General features: G+C 39.8%; 2 protein-coding genes across 2 annotated transcripts; both read left to right on the top strand.

Annotated features, from left to right (window-relative positions):
• Positions 1-271: 271 nt before the first annotated feature.
• On the top strand, positions 272-6,096 carry mus302 (mutagen-sensitive 302). The gene is made up of 2 exons (XM_074110342.1): positions 272-547; positions 3,436-6,096. The coding sequence occupies exon 2, from the start codon at positions 3,452-3,454 to the stop codon at positions 5,321-5,323; it is 1,872 nt and encodes a 623-aa protein (XP_073966443.1). The 5' UTR covers positions 272-547; positions 3,436-3,451; the 3' UTR covers positions 5,324-6,096.
• Positions 6,097-7,031: 935 nt separating this feature from the next.
• Positions 7,032-10,915, top strand: LOC141444661 (thioredoxin domain-containing protein 9). Its single transcript, XM_074110243.1, has 6 exons — positions 7,032-7,120; positions 7,761-7,850; positions 8,481-8,580; positions 9,142-9,343; positions 9,848-9,983; positions 10,700-10,915. The coding sequence occupies exons 2-6, from the start codon at positions 7,786-7,788 to the stop codon at positions 10,833-10,835; spliced, it is 639 nt and encodes a 212-aa protein (XP_073966344.1). The 5' UTR covers positions 7,032-7,120; positions 7,761-7,785; the 3' UTR covers positions 10,836-10,915.
• Positions 10,916-13,391: the final 2,476 nt, after the last annotated feature.

Here is a 13,391-nt window from a genome sequence, read left to right as displayed (position 1 = left end):
AATCACACAAAACTAAAATCTTGCTTTTTATCCCACAAATTTCTAAAAAATTATATATAAGCCTGAATCTGAAAATATTTCTCTATATTAAATCCCTGTTATGATTTTTTCTGGGATTGTGTTTTAAAGTGTGCTTCTTTCTGGTGCTTATTTAAACGTTCGCCTTTAAATGACGTTTATCTTTGATTGGTTAAAACAGGTTTGTTGTCTTTAACTGACCAATAGCACAGCCGCAGAAAACAAACGGCGATTTTATAAAAAAAAGTACTCTGTCTGTGTTTTATAAGCTATGCTATGCAGCTGAAGTTGTCAAAAATAAAAATACCAGCTTTTTCATTGTTTTCGAGTGAATTTATTATTAAAAATTATGATTTAGTCTTTTATTGCGATTTATTTAGACACAAACATGAATGGTTGACTTTCGTTTACGCTGTTTAGTGAATGATAAGTGGATGCCTGGGAGCTGTAGGAAACAGAACCTAAGCCAGGAGCACATCGAAACATTAGACCAAACATTTGATTTTCTTCGTTTGAACAGCTATAAAAAGTAAGTTTTGATCTACTACTGTTCTTCTAACGTTCCTGGTCGGCTGGACAAAGTTGTTTTATATGTACATGTTCTCAGAATCAGCAGAAACCTGTTCTTCAAAGTGGGGCAACTCCATCCAGGCTGTGTTCATAAAAAACGGCATGCAATGGCCGCGTTTTTCTAGTCTTTCCTGAGTTTTTATTTTATAGACACCTCAAAAACACGAGTCATCACTTTGAATTTCAATTTGTTAAATGACTGCATTTTAGAAAATACAAGTCAAAAGTAAATTATCTTCAAATCTTGGCAAGGATTCACTTAAAATTTGGTATGAATATGCAGATAAGATAAATAAAATAGAAAAGGAAATTGAATATTTTATAATTTTAGTTTTGCTTTTTTATCCATTTCTTACTGTTTTATGTCACATGTGCATGACATAAAACAGTAAAAAATGGATTATTTACCTTACTGTTAATTTATGAGCAAAAATAAATAAGAAATAATCAAGATCAAACATGTTTACTTGAACCTACAGGATGTTCTATAGTTCTATAATTATAGTTGTATTTTATGAAAAAATAATTTTGATCCTTTACTTTTGGTTTGCTTCATTGGCTGTCCATCCCTCTGTCATAGTGTTGTACCTTTTGAACTATACTATAATAGGGTCACTTGAACTTTTACTATGGCCACTAGGTACATGCAATACAATACAATACAAAGACACTTTATTGTACACCAGAAATAGTAAGCGATAAAGAAAATAGTTACACAGAGAAAAAATAACAAGGTACTTGCTATAAGAGTAAATAAATGTAAAAAGCCTAAAGTTTAAGGGGAGTCCCCATATATTTCTGTGAGTCCACTTACTCTTGGTCAGTTTTTGTTGTTTAATTATAAATTTGATGCGCCTTATGAAGATTTTATTTCCCAGAGCACATTACTGAGTCCATCCTTTTTTATAATGTAACTGTTAGAAGTCACCTGGGGCGTGTAGCTCAGTTACCCAGCTGCTGGTGCTGGCTTACCTGAGCTGCACTTCAGTGAACGTCACATCCAGACAGTAAAAAAAAATCTGCTGGCAACATTTTTAAAGGGCTTTATTTAGGTTTAATTTAAAAAGCTTCAGTTCATTCACAACTATAAGCCACAGAAGCGGCACATTGCATTAAAAATAGGTTGTTTGATCAAAATTTCTAAGTACGATATTCCTAAAGACAAAACTGCGAAAATCAAAATTAATAATGTACAAAATTCTTGGATACATGTCTGATGTTCAGTTGACCCATATTTAAAAATATCTAATGTAAAAAACTGCTAGTACTGTCAAGTGTAAAATATGAATTTATTCAAAGTTTCAAAAATAAGTACCACAAACTTTTATTCCGACGTAATAATGCGTAGTAACATATATCTGAGTGGTTCGAATAGATATTTATTTTTGCACTTGATTGTACATGAAAATTCTAATGACATTAATTTAACCCACATTTAAAATATCTATCTATATAAATAAAAATGAATCGTAAAATGTGTTGCTAAGCGCAAAACTCGGGAACAACTGGTCCGATTTCGTTAATTCTTTTTTTGTTGTGTTGATACTATCAGGAGAAGGTTTTTATGGAAGAAAATACAGAAAAAGTACAACGGGGGCGACGCCGCGGGCAACAGCTAGTCTAATGTAAAAATCTCTAGGCCACGATTATTCTAATGACATTTGTATTTCGTTCGGTAGACTTTAGCTAAAGCGTGGTTATAACCTGACAAAGTCTTCCGTATCTGTGTAGTTTGAGCTTTAGGCCCTGATACAGTACTAACATAACCTAACAATATTTAAACATAACAATCTACATAATATGTCCATTCAAGGCCTATATCTTCTGTCGTGTTTGATCATTGTAATTGTGTTGATTTTTCGAGAATTAGGCTAATTATTAATTAGGCTTTTTGTTTGTAGGTATCTTCTTTAAGTTTCAGATATGTCGAATTTTGAAATATTTTCATTACATATTTTATACAAAGGAATATTGATTTTCGAAAAGAAAGTCATTTGATTTATGATTTATTCGGGTGCCCCTTATTGTCCTAATATGATTTTGCATAACATAATTGTGCATAACAGCACCTTGCATAATTATAAAGAAGCATTACACTTATTTAGCATAATAAATAATGAACCCGCATAATTGAAATAATGCATTTTTTTTTATCCTACTGGATAACGGAACGGAATGAGCAAGTGGGTCTGCATAATTTTATCAAGCGAGTGAATTAGCTTGTTCAGGGCTAAACCGACTCGGTTAGTTTAGGTTTAGAAGGCTTTGATGTTAGGTTTTTTTTTGATAGCCCAGTAATAGATATTTTCCCATAGTAGTTCACTTCTCAGATCTTATTGAATTGAGTAAATAAAACAATAATCATTTTACTTTTAGCAATAATTTTTCACTTAATGTTACACTATATATTGTATGAAAAATAAAATTTACAATTTCATTAAAATAATCATTTTATGTTTATACTATTTTATACTTATGCAAAGTAATGTTATGCTAATTAAAATTATGCCAACTTACTGTTATGCCAATCCACCTTATGCGTATTCAGTTATGCGAATTAACATTATGCAAATTTCAATTAGGACAATTAATTTATGCAAAATAATATAGACCTGATTTATTCATAAAGTACATCAGGACCAACAATTTTAGGAATTTCGTACATTATAAATTTTGATTTTCGGAGTTTTGTCTTAATAAGGAATATCGTACTTAGGAATATATATTGATTTTCGAAATTGTGCTATGGAGCCTAAAATTGACACATAGTCACAGTTTTGGAACCTTAGTGGTCCTATAATAATTTCGTATTGAAATAATGTATTCTGATAATCATTTACGTTTCAGGCCCCTATGATCGAAAATGGGTTCCTCCCCGCCGTATTTCCCGGCGCGCGACAGCCCGAGCATCCTGGCGCCGGAGTCCCCCGGCGCGCCGGGCGCCCGCGGTGACAGCCCCGTGCTGCTGCCGCCCTCGCCCGTGCTGCTCCACGAATCCGAGTCCTACACGCAACCCAACGAAAACAGCAACGGAAGTAACTTCCACGAGGACAACAGCAACTCTATCGATGGAGTGTTCCCTTCTCCCTCTACTTACACGTTTGATCCCGAAGAGAGCAACAGCAGTCTCACCACGCTGGCGCAGTGGCCTCGTCCCGCTCACACCGACGACTCCACGCAGCCGCCCAGCCCTTTCGTGTCCAACGACAACAGCATGTTCAGTACGGCCATGTCCAACGAATCGGACTCGACGTCGCTCCCTGACGTCACGGTCCCGACTGAGCGCGTCACACCCGAAACAAAAAAAATGGACGAAACCGAAGAACCACCGGCGAAGATAAGGAAAGTGAACTCACCGAAACGAGAAGACGAAGGCGACGGGGAGACCTGCCCGATATGCCTCGAGTCCTGGGGCACTTCCGGAGACCACAAGCTCGTAGCTCTGAAGTGCGGCCACCTGTTCGGCTCGCGCTGCGTCGAGCGCTGGCTGCGCGCGCAGCACCAGAAGGACCGCGCCTGCCCCACCTGCAAGACCAAAGCCTCCATGAGAGACCTCAGGCACATCTACGCAAGGCGCCTCGTCGCCGTCGACACTTCCGAGATCACCACCATGCAGAAACAAGTGGAGACCCTCCAAGCGGAGAAGGGAAGGGTCGAGCTCGAACTGCAGAAAACCAAGATGGCGAACAGAGCGTACATGCAGCAATTAGAGACGCTAAAAAACACGATACTAAAAGCACAAGTCAAGCCTCAAGTCAGAAGATCCTGGCGATTCGCGTTAGAAAAGAACTTGGAAATCTGCAAAGACGGTGGGTGCCGCGTTTTGACGTATAATTGCAGGACTTACGAGTTGTACGTGTCGCAGAAGAGCACGAATAATCTGTTTCCTGGATATGGGATCCGGAAAGTCAGCTGCGTTGATTACAAACAGGGACAGTTTGTGCATCTACACCCAAAACCCATCAGAGACATTTCGTACTCTCAACCGAGGGACTTGTTGCTGAGCGTGGGGCTCGACAGCAGTGCGCGGGTCGTAGAGCGAGGCATCCCGAGCACGACGATACAAGCCGGTGTTCAGCTGTGGTCGTGTGCCTGGGACCACGTGAGAAGCAACGAGTTCTACGTGGGTGGCGTGGGGGGTTTCATCCAGCAGTACGATGTGCGCAACCCTAGCTCGTACATCCAAAGGCTGTCAGCGCCCGGCGACATGTCTCCCGTCGTGTCTCTTTGCTCCACGGAGTACGGTTTGCTGTCCTGCCACTTGAACTCGTGCTGGCTGTGGGTGGCGAGCGGCTCCGGCCAGTGGGAGCCCCGCTGCTTGCCGGTGGAGGGGCCGTTCATGTCGCTGTGTTATGACAACGAGTCGCACCGGGCGTTGGTATCGTGTCGGCCTGGAACGAACGGGGAGAGATCGCGGCTCGCGCTGTGTCAGTTTAAAGGTGACAGTGGCGATGTGACGTGTCAGGTGGAGCAGACGTTCCAAGGGTCCTCGCGAAGCTCTCTGATGTCTCGGGCGTCGTGGGTGCGCGCGCCGGGCGCGTCCTGGGTGGCGGCGCACTCCGAGAGCGACGCTTCGCTGTTGCTCCACGGCCTGGACGGGGCGCGTACGATGTCGCTGCCGGCCGCTGAGCCCGCGCTGGACGTGTGCTCGGTCCAACAGAACGGGGACACTGTCCTCGCAGCCCTGTCTGAGGCGAGGCTGAGGATATACAAAGCTGTGCCGACTACCTCGTAATGCTTGGAGAGGTTTTGACTGTGCCACCTCTGTCAAGTACAAAGCGTTGAAACATGGAGTATCTACAAAATGTAACAGATTAACTTATGATGGTGAACTGGTGGACAGAAACTCCATAAAATTGAGTACTTTCTCACAAATATTGCTGACACATAGTCATAGTGTTTACATATTATACCCCGTTATGAACGAGGCAGTTTGGTGGGACGTTGTAGCTATGTATATAAACTCCAAAATTTATCTGAAAATCCAATTTAAAAAAGCTTTTTACTGACATTGCACATCAATAATGTTAGGTAGCAACCAAACTGCCAGTTTGATAACGGGGTCTATAACATAATTATATACCAATTCGGAGTAGATATATGGGATGAGACAGGTGTCTGTGTTCCAGCGCTTTGTCTGCAGGTGCAACAATGCTCAAGTGTTAATATGATGAACTTTAAGCCTTTTTCAGGTAGCTATGTGTATGAACTATGGCATGTGAATTGTGTATGAGGTTGTGTGGCTGGTAGATGGATGACGTCTCATTTGAATAATTGCCAAACGTTTGTCAAGTGTTAGTTGTAAAAACAAGATTGTAAAAAGCTCAGGGGAAGTTAAAATTTATAGATTCTGTCGTCATTTGTCTGTGGACAGCAAGGCGAGGCAGGAACTATGCCTGGCATTGTGTGTAATTCAGTTTGCTGGTCGAGATTTGCTTGAATTTGTGAGGATTCAACAGTATTCTGAAGCACACTCGCTTTCTCGTCTACTTTTTATTTGGTCTGAGAGTGGTCTGAGATAAAAAAAAATGCATAATAAGTTGATAAATACATACATGACACAAATCGAAATATCGTAAATGAAAGCAATTAAATATAGTTAGGTCATGCAATAGTGAAGTACAGAATTTGTGAATAGTTTTGAATATTACAAATGATGCAAATTGTAAGCGAAATCACAAGTTGATTTTGTATAGAATTAAAGTCTGAATAATGTAGTTAATTTTAGTTAGCTTTGGTTACTCGACAATTTCAAGCTTCCAAGGAATGCGTCTTTTACCTTATCGAGTTAGTGATTTACCTATCGTTTACCTGTAGCTTACCAAACACCCTGTATACAGATCATCACAACTTTGTTATCACTAGGTACTCGTACATCACGGTAGACGCAGTTTGATGTGATCAAATATTTGTGACCTCATTTTTATATAATAGCGACATTGATTTTTTAATTAAAATTGTTTTTCATGAGCTTGTGTGTTTTTTATATATTTTTTGATGGACGATGTAATTTGGGAAACAAACAACAGCAACATTCCTTCCTGGTGGTGAAGAAGTATTGAAAAGTTCCGCTTATGAAAGGAAACAGACACTACGCCAGCTGCTGCGGGTGCTTGGAGACAGACATATGATATGAAGTCCGTGCTTGGAGATGGGGAGGGGTGCTGGTGAAATCCGTCGCACGCGACGCGTTAAGTTAGCGGTGCTCATTCTATTTTTAATAGGCTACCACCCGCTCCGTGCAAACCACGTCAACTAGCGTGGGCCCTTAGATTTATTTTTTTATAATGAAAGTAAATTTCATTGTTTTTTACTCCAGTAAAAAAGTAAATTTGACCAAATAACTACCAAACCTACTACAGGATTACATGGCAATCCATAAGCTGGCTGGCATGGCCGACTGACTGACATGACATTGACAGCTGCCATTGTCATTTATGACAAGACAACTGAACTGACTCGGTCCACTCGTATTGAAGGTTTTGCGGAAAATAGTTTTTCTCATAATTTTACCTGAAAATTACAATCAAAGGTGCGAACACGGTTATTTTTCACGTTAAATTTTAGTTGGTACAAGTGTGTTAGTGATATGGAGGTTATTTAAAGAGTTATTTGTAAAGAGAACAACATGCGCCGCGGCGGATGAGGTCACCAACTGCGAATTGAAAGGAATTAAATACATTTAAAAATTATTGAATAAGATGGAAAAACGCTAGTGATACAAAACCATTTGGACTATGTTAGGGATCCTTTCACTTCAGAATCGAGAGGTGGTTCACAAGATAAGGGGATGCATCCAAGAAAATGGAACAAGTGGTGAAGACGCCTTGAGAAATGAGGTAGTCGTCTGGATTGGTTACAGAAACGTATCAACCTCCTATAGCTTGTCTTGTGTGTTGGAACTTTGATAAGTAATGAAATGAGTGTTAATCTGAATAATTTTAAATGGAATACACGCAGCTGACTAATATGTAAATAAATATATATTCAACTGAACTGGGCAGATGGATGATGTATTAAAATATTAAGTATATGATCATAGTATATTTCTGGCCACAGCTTAGATTAATAGGTATAAGTATAAGTGGGCTGTTTTTTGCAACTTGACATCTATGTATGTCTGTTTTGCGCAACACAGCAGCTTAGAATTCTAAAATATGAAATAATTACAGTTACAGATAAGTCAAGTGGTGCAGCATGGAGCAGGTGCTGTACAATGTGGCGCAGACGGTGGAGAAGCAGCTCGACAATGAGTTGGAGAGGTGCGTCTCACTCACCTGGGACCCCTGTCCCAAGAGGCCGAGTCGGCCCGCACTCTGGTGGCTAAATTTGGGATTATTGAAAGTTAGGATCATTGAACAGGATCTTTGTATAATAGTTTACTTTAGATTCATGCATTGTGACTGTGAGGGGCCTAGGACAGTCAGGGTATCAACATTAAATTCAATTATTGAATATTTATTTCAGGCTATAGTCTGGTCACTATGTATTGTATTGTATTGTATTCTCTTTATTGTATAGTCGAGTTTATAAACTTGTGAGCAAAAATTTGATCAAAAATATCTGAATGCTTCTACGCTGTTAACAATAGAGTTGTGTTCAGATATTTTTGATCAAATTTTAAGCTCACAAGTTTAAGAACTGGGCTATACATAAAAATACATGAAATTAACAAATAAAATAATAAGAAATACAAAGGCGAACTTATCTCTTAAAGGGTTCTCTTCCAGTTAACCTTTGAACGATTGACAGCCACATACAGCTAAAGTTTTTTTAATGGAAAAAAATATTGCCAAGTTTCTTGCGGCGCATTCTTTTTGGCGATGATGGTTTTCTGAATCCTAAGGGAAAAGCTTGTGATGATGATGTTGATGTGACTGAGCTGGTTGCAGACTGGACACCCTCGACAACAGCGACCTGGAGGCGCTGCGGCAGCAACGCCTCGCCGAGATGAAGGCGCGCGCGCACAAGAAACAGGAGTGGCTCGCTAACGTGAGTGCACGCACACACACACAGACACACACACTCAGTTAGCGCTATCCCGCGGGAACTATGCAATTATCTAAGATAATATATCCGTGGTGTGGAACCCGTGCTATAACATATATGTTAATCGTATTGAAACTATTCAAAGGAAGTTCTTAAAATTTCTTCAGTTTAAATCGAGAATTATTGATTTAAGTTACCACAATAGGTGTATAAGGTACCATGCAAAAATTTTCTTTTTTGTTTTCCATTTACTTTATTTTTTGTGTTTAATTTGTTTTCCATTTCTTTGTGCTAATGTGTTCATATCTTCGTATTATCTGTGGAAACCTTTAATTGGCTCCATTGTTACATGTTCTGTATTCCACCTGTATTAGGTAGTTAATTTAAGCTGTTGGTTTTCCGAATAAAATAAAATAAAGTAAAAAAATAAAAATAAAAACTATTCTATCCCCCTGGGACTTGCAAAAATAACAAGATGCGAGATGCAATGCACCCATTTGAAAATAATCCTGCTGGTGCCCTTAAAAATAAAAAAATTAAAATAGTTTTCAACTGTGTTTTCAGGGCCACGGCTCCTACTCCGAGATCGACGGCGAGAAGGAGTTCTTCGCTGTGTGCGGCAAGTCGGACCGCGTGGTGTGCCACTTCTACCGCGGGGACGCGCCGCGCTGCCGCATCTTCGACATGCATCTCAAGCTGCTGGCCACCAAACACGTCGAGACGCGCTTCGTCAAGATGGACGCCGAGCGCGCGCCCTTCCTTACCGGTGAGTTGCCCGCAGGCCGCAGTGCCGTAGCGTAGTAAGGTAGGGTAGGTCGTGGGGGGATGTGTGAAGTTCCCAATTCGCACTGGGCCCGCGTCGGAACTGCTGCTCAAGTGTTCTCATTTTGTATCTATATCTCTATGAGGTAAACAAACGAGCAGCGGGTTAACTGATGAGAAATGATCGTCATCGGTCAGTACCCATTACTGGAAAATTTTGAGCTGATTATCATTTTGATAACCGACTGTTGAACTTTTAGTTGCTTAACAGAGTTATAGACTACCAAACTGGTTCTTTTCCTTTTAAGTTTTTATCAAAAAAAAAATAAAAATAATCGTGTTTCTTTTTAAGTTAATTAAAATACTAAAAACAGAGACGCTGACTGAGGGTGGAATGTTGAACAAAAACTTTTAAAGCGTTGGAATTTTCGTTATTATAGTTAGATAGTGCGTCTACTGTTGTGTTGTCGATACTGTCGCCATTTTGTTTTTACTATTGTTGTTGCAGGCCGTCTCAAGATCCGCGTGATCCCGACGTTGGCGCTCGTCACACAGAACAAGACGCGGGACTTCGTGGTCGGCTTCACCGAGCTGGGCAACCGGGACGACTTCAGCACAGAGACACTCGAGTGGAGGCTCGCCAGGTAACGGGGGGGGGGGGGGGGCAATCTACAAACCGTCGAAGATACTACAATACGGCGTAGCCAACAAAAGTACCTTTTCATCTCTCCTGTTCGGAAAGTTTTTAATTTTCATGGTAGATAACCGGGTGGAAAATGAGGGCTATCGCGTATGAATTCGCCGCTAGAGGCGCTAGTGTAGCGTGAGGTCTCCGAAATGTCAAATGTCACTGTTTTTGGGTGAGCTACGCGGGTTTATTTATGATTAGAATAATTTGGTGAATATTTTGCAATATCTGTGATTAATTATGGCAAATATGCGTTCAGGGGCAATAAATGTCTGTGTTTTTAGACAGTTTTGTCTTTCGGAAACCTTTTTCCCAACAACACGGGGACTATGGAACACTGTGGCATGCTCGATATTTTTATGGTACGGTTTTAAGGTGTATTAAATATAATTTTAATCTAAACTTTGTTTTCACGCCCGTAATAAAAGTTCAGTCTGTTTGTTTGTTTGTTTTATTCCAGACGTCCAGCTACTTACATACCAAATTTCATGACTCTTAGCCCAATATATATAAGTAGAATTACAATGTCATTTCATTAGTCAAAAAAAACTCTGATTTTATTTAGTAGTAACGCTACTATTTTATAGCTATTTTTGTACGGAACCCTCAGTGCGCGAGTCTTATTCACTCTGGTTTTTATTTTGATGTCCATAAAAGCTTGTTCGATTGCAGATCGGAGGTGATAGAGTATTCGGGCGACCTGACCGTGCCGCCCGAGGAGGCGCGCAGGCAGAGGAAGATGCACATACAGAGCAAAAGGACCATCCGCGGGACGAGGGACTCCGACTCCGACGGGCTCAGCGACTGATGGGGGGGCGGGGAGGGGGGCGCTACGTGATGTCTAAAGAACAGCTGCTCTAAAGTACCAAGTAGTCTAAGAAGAAACTGGACTGGTCATCAAAGTTTAAATCTTATTGTCTCATAGATAGTTGTTTTTTTTTTAATTTGAATGATACAGAGAAAATAACACTTTATTCCTTTTTCAAAAGATGGAAATTCTATTGCTAACAATATGTACTAGTATTAGTACGCGGGAACTCGAGGCTAAGTAGCAAGTGGTCTGAAAATATAATTCTTTGACTCAAAGTTCGCGGAGCTCCTATTCCGCGTGGCTGAGGTGTTTCGCGCCTTGACGCAAATAACCTAACCTAGTCGTTTTTTCAGTTTCCGACACAAACTGTCAGTTGCTTCTTGGACCACTTGCTACTGAGCCTAGTAGCTTCTTAAACCATTGGTACTTAGACCAGCTGCTTTTTAGACGAAATAATACTATACCACTATAGCAAGATAAGTCCTCATTGACATTGTTTTTTATAGCTATCAAATCTCGATTTGACCATAAATTTTGTATCACAAATAAAAAAGTATAAAAATATAACATGCCATATGGCTATGGAGTCATACATAGGTATATTTATCTCCCTTGCACGTACGGAAACACTTGTTTTATTTAATACTTAGCGGGAGAGGCGGAACGTTGTCGACGTGGTTCGTGTATGGAAATACACACGAAAACAATTTTCCTCGTTCAGTGGGCAATACTGAACTGTGACGTCACGCGCTGGCAACAGCAACTCTATTGATTATTTACTTGTTTTAAAAATACTAAAAAGACAATTAATAAGTATACATTTTATTTGCGCTAAAAATATAAAAAAGTAAATATGTACTGTACGCGTCGACTTGAGAACCTCCTTCTCTGTTTTTTTCGTCGGTAAAAAAATTGTTTACGAGACTTTTATTTAACTTTTAATTCTTATTGTTTGTGGAAGTCAAATCTCTTATATCAAATATGTTTGTTAGTATCAAACATGTCGTGTGGATAACAATACAAGTACAGTCAGCAAAATGTTGTTACTAGAATATTTTTTTTACAAATACTAATTTTATTATAGTTACTTTGATTTACTATGAAAGCACATTAAATTTGATTTAATAGATATTTTCTTGGCTTGTACTAAACCTGTAATATTTACGTATAAACATAATTCGAGATCTGCGCAAAAACGAGTGAAAAATAGTATTTGACATTCCTTTTTTCAGCGCCATACAAGATTTAACCTTAATTTAATTTAGTTTTTTTCATAGCGTACAGTCAGCAACAGATGTGGATGAGCGGTTGCGGTGCTCAAAATCTACACACGACTCCACTGCCTTTTGTACAGCGGCGGAATGAAAAGGTTGACCAGTTTTCAAATAAATTCGCTTACACGTTGCAAGCACATGTTACCTTTTTGAATTATATTATAACGGAATATGTTATACGCGGCCGATAAACCAGTTATACTGAGCAAGCAAAAATAGCCCTTAGGTAGTCAACCTTTTCATTAAAGCGACTGTCCCTACGTCTTGTGCTGTCGCTGTGCTTTGTGTATGTCCATTGCAGGCACGCAACAAACTCGCTTCGGCAACCCCGTTTAAAAAAAACGTATAATTAAGGGGCTGTTTCACCATCCATTGATTAGTGTTAACTGTCGGTTAGGTGTGATGCCGTCTCTATTTGTTTTGTTCAAATAGACGGAGACGGCATCACATTTAACCGTCGGTTAACGCTAATCAATGGATGGTGAAACAGCCCCTAAGTCAGGTGTCATTGGCAGTAATGGTTGCTAACCTAAAGCGACCGGTTGCCATTAAGCAAAAAAAGTTGAAATTGACTACTGGCAAGGTAATAAATAAGAGTGTGTAGATCATATTGAGCACAACTACTCATCTCCTGCTGCTGCTGACTGTACGCGTTTTTGCTGTGTATTTTATACTGTGTATGAATGAGGTGCTAAATAAAGCTAATTTTGAATTGTGAACTGAATCTGTTGCACTAATTTGAGCTTTGTTGTTGATGCGTGAGGGTTGAGTTTAACTTGCATTTGTAGGCTATGAGTTAGTTTTGCTAGAGGTGTGTCCTGACGTCGGGTACACAAATTATAAAAGTAAACGCAGTGCTAATGTTTAAATAAACAGTTTTGATACATATTTGGTTTTATTTATTGACTGTTACTAGTCTGAAAACGGTGAACGCAAATCCCATCTGCCTACGCACAGCAGGAATCCGAGCGAAGTGTAGACTATACCTAGTTATTTGTGTCACAAGGGAGCAAAATGGTGTATTTACGGCAAGGGCGTAAATTGAACCCAGAATGTAGCGAAGGATTCTGCAATAGAATCCTGAGCGTAATGAGGGATTCAAGTGTTAACGCCCAAGATGAAAATAATTTTGCTCCCGAGTGGCTCATACAACTTTTCACACCGAGCATTAAGAAACTTGAAAAAATACTAAATATCAACCAGCATAGAAAATATCTAACTACTAGAAAATAACTAAATAGCAACCATCAAAGAACAATCAGCATAGAAAATGTCGTGG

This window comes from Choristoneura fumiferana, chromosome 30 (genome assembly GCF_025370935.1).
Source record: "Choristoneura fumiferana chromosome 30, NRCan_CFum_1, whole genome shotgun sequence".
NCBI lineage: Eukaryota > Metazoa > Arthropoda > Insecta > Lepidoptera > Tortricidae > Choristoneura > Choristoneura fumiferana.
Note: the sequence above shows the minus strand (reverse complement) of the source record. Positions and strands in the feature narration are given on the sequence as shown.

What these genes read in the sequence shown, in the direction of transcription:
- mus302 (XM_074110342.1), top strand. Translation starts at nt 3,452, where the DNA reads ATGGGTTCCTCCCCGCCGTATTTCCCGGCGCGCGACAGCCCGAGCATC.
- LOC141444661 (XM_074110243.1), top strand. Translation starts at nt 7,786, where the DNA reads ATGGAGCAGGTGCTGTACAATGTGGCGCAGACGGTGGAGAAGCAGCTC. An exon ending in CTCGACAATGAGTTGGAGAG is followed by an intron (nt 7,851 to 8,480) that starts GTGCGTCTCACT and finishes AGCTGGTTGCAG; the next exon opens with ACTGGACACCCTCGACAACA. An exon ending in CTCGAGTGGAGGCTCGCCAG is followed by an intron (nt 9,984 to 10,699) that starts GTAACGGGGGGG and finishes GTTCGATTGCAG; the next exon opens with ATCGGAGGTGATAGAGTATT.